The 758-nt window shown below is 69.4% G+C and overlaps 1 protein-coding gene across 1 annotated transcript in view; it reads left to right on the top strand.

Moving 5' to 3' along the window:
• Window positions 1-206: 206 nt before the first annotated feature.
• Window positions 207-758, top strand: part of LOC104285641 (cAMP-specific 3',5'-cyclic phosphodiesterase 4D-like) — a gene marked incomplete at its 5' end in the record, with an annotated part of 4,527 nt that continues 3,975 nt past the window's right edge. The window contains 3 exons of the mRNA XM_009884110.1: window positions 207-472; window positions 562-598; window positions 709-756. Of these exons, the coding sequence (XP_009882412.1) occupies window positions 207-472; window positions 562-598; window positions 709-756 (351 nt within the window). The remainder of the gene's footprint in view (window positions 473-561; window positions 599-708; window positions 757-758) is intronic.

Below are 758 nucleotides of genomic sequence, written 5' to 3'. Positions count from 1 at the left end.
GCTCGCAAAGGTCCTGGACCCCACCGTGCTGACAGGACACCCAGGAGGTCTGAGTGCACCGAGTTGTGCCCGTTCTCAGCACCGGGGCGACGGAGCTGGCAGGGCCAGGCTGGGTGGTGACTGGTGTCACCACAGAGGCCACCAGGCTGGGGGGCTGAGTGTGACGGTGGCACGGAGAACCTGGCAAAGCCGGTGGCATCCCCCAGGCTGTGCCCCTGTACCCATGGGCGGAGGTCCCCGGGCCACCCACCCCGTACCAGCCTTGTCCCCTCTCCCCTCGCAGCTTCGACCGGGAGAATGGCCCCCCGTGCCGGGGCGCGCTGGACCCCCAGGCCATCCCGGGCGCGGGGCTGGTCCTTCAAGGTACCTTCTCCCACGGCCAGCGCCGCGAGTCCTTCCTCTACCGCTCCGACAGCGACTACGACCTGTCCCCAAAAGCCATGTCCCGCAACTCTTCCATCGCCAGCGACCTGTGAGTCTCCCCCCTGCTCCATCCCAACCCCCCACCCTGAGCCCCCCCCAATCCCCTCCCTGAGCCTCACGCTCCCTTTCCTCCCGCAGGCATGGAGAAGACATGATTGTCACGCCATTTGCCCAGGTAGGTGCCATCCCCGCACCCTGGTGAGGGGGGGACACGGCCCTGCACCCAGTGCCGGGGTGGATGTCCCGGGGGGGGTCCGCCCGGCCCCATCCCCCTCTCACCCCCAGGTCCTGGCCAGCCTCCGCACCGTCCGCAGCAACCTCACCCACCTCCAGGC

The sequence above is a fragment of the Charadrius vociferus genome, unplaced genomic scaffold (genome assembly GCF_000708025.1).
Source record: "Charadrius vociferus isolate BGI_N301 unplaced genomic scaffold, ASM70802v2 scaffold3124, whole genome shotgun sequence".
NCBI classification, from domain to species: Eukaryota; Metazoa; Chordata; class Aves; order Charadriiformes; family Charadriidae; genus Charadrius; species Charadrius vociferus.
Note: the sequence above shows the minus strand (reverse complement) of the source record. Positions and strands in the feature narration are given on the sequence as shown.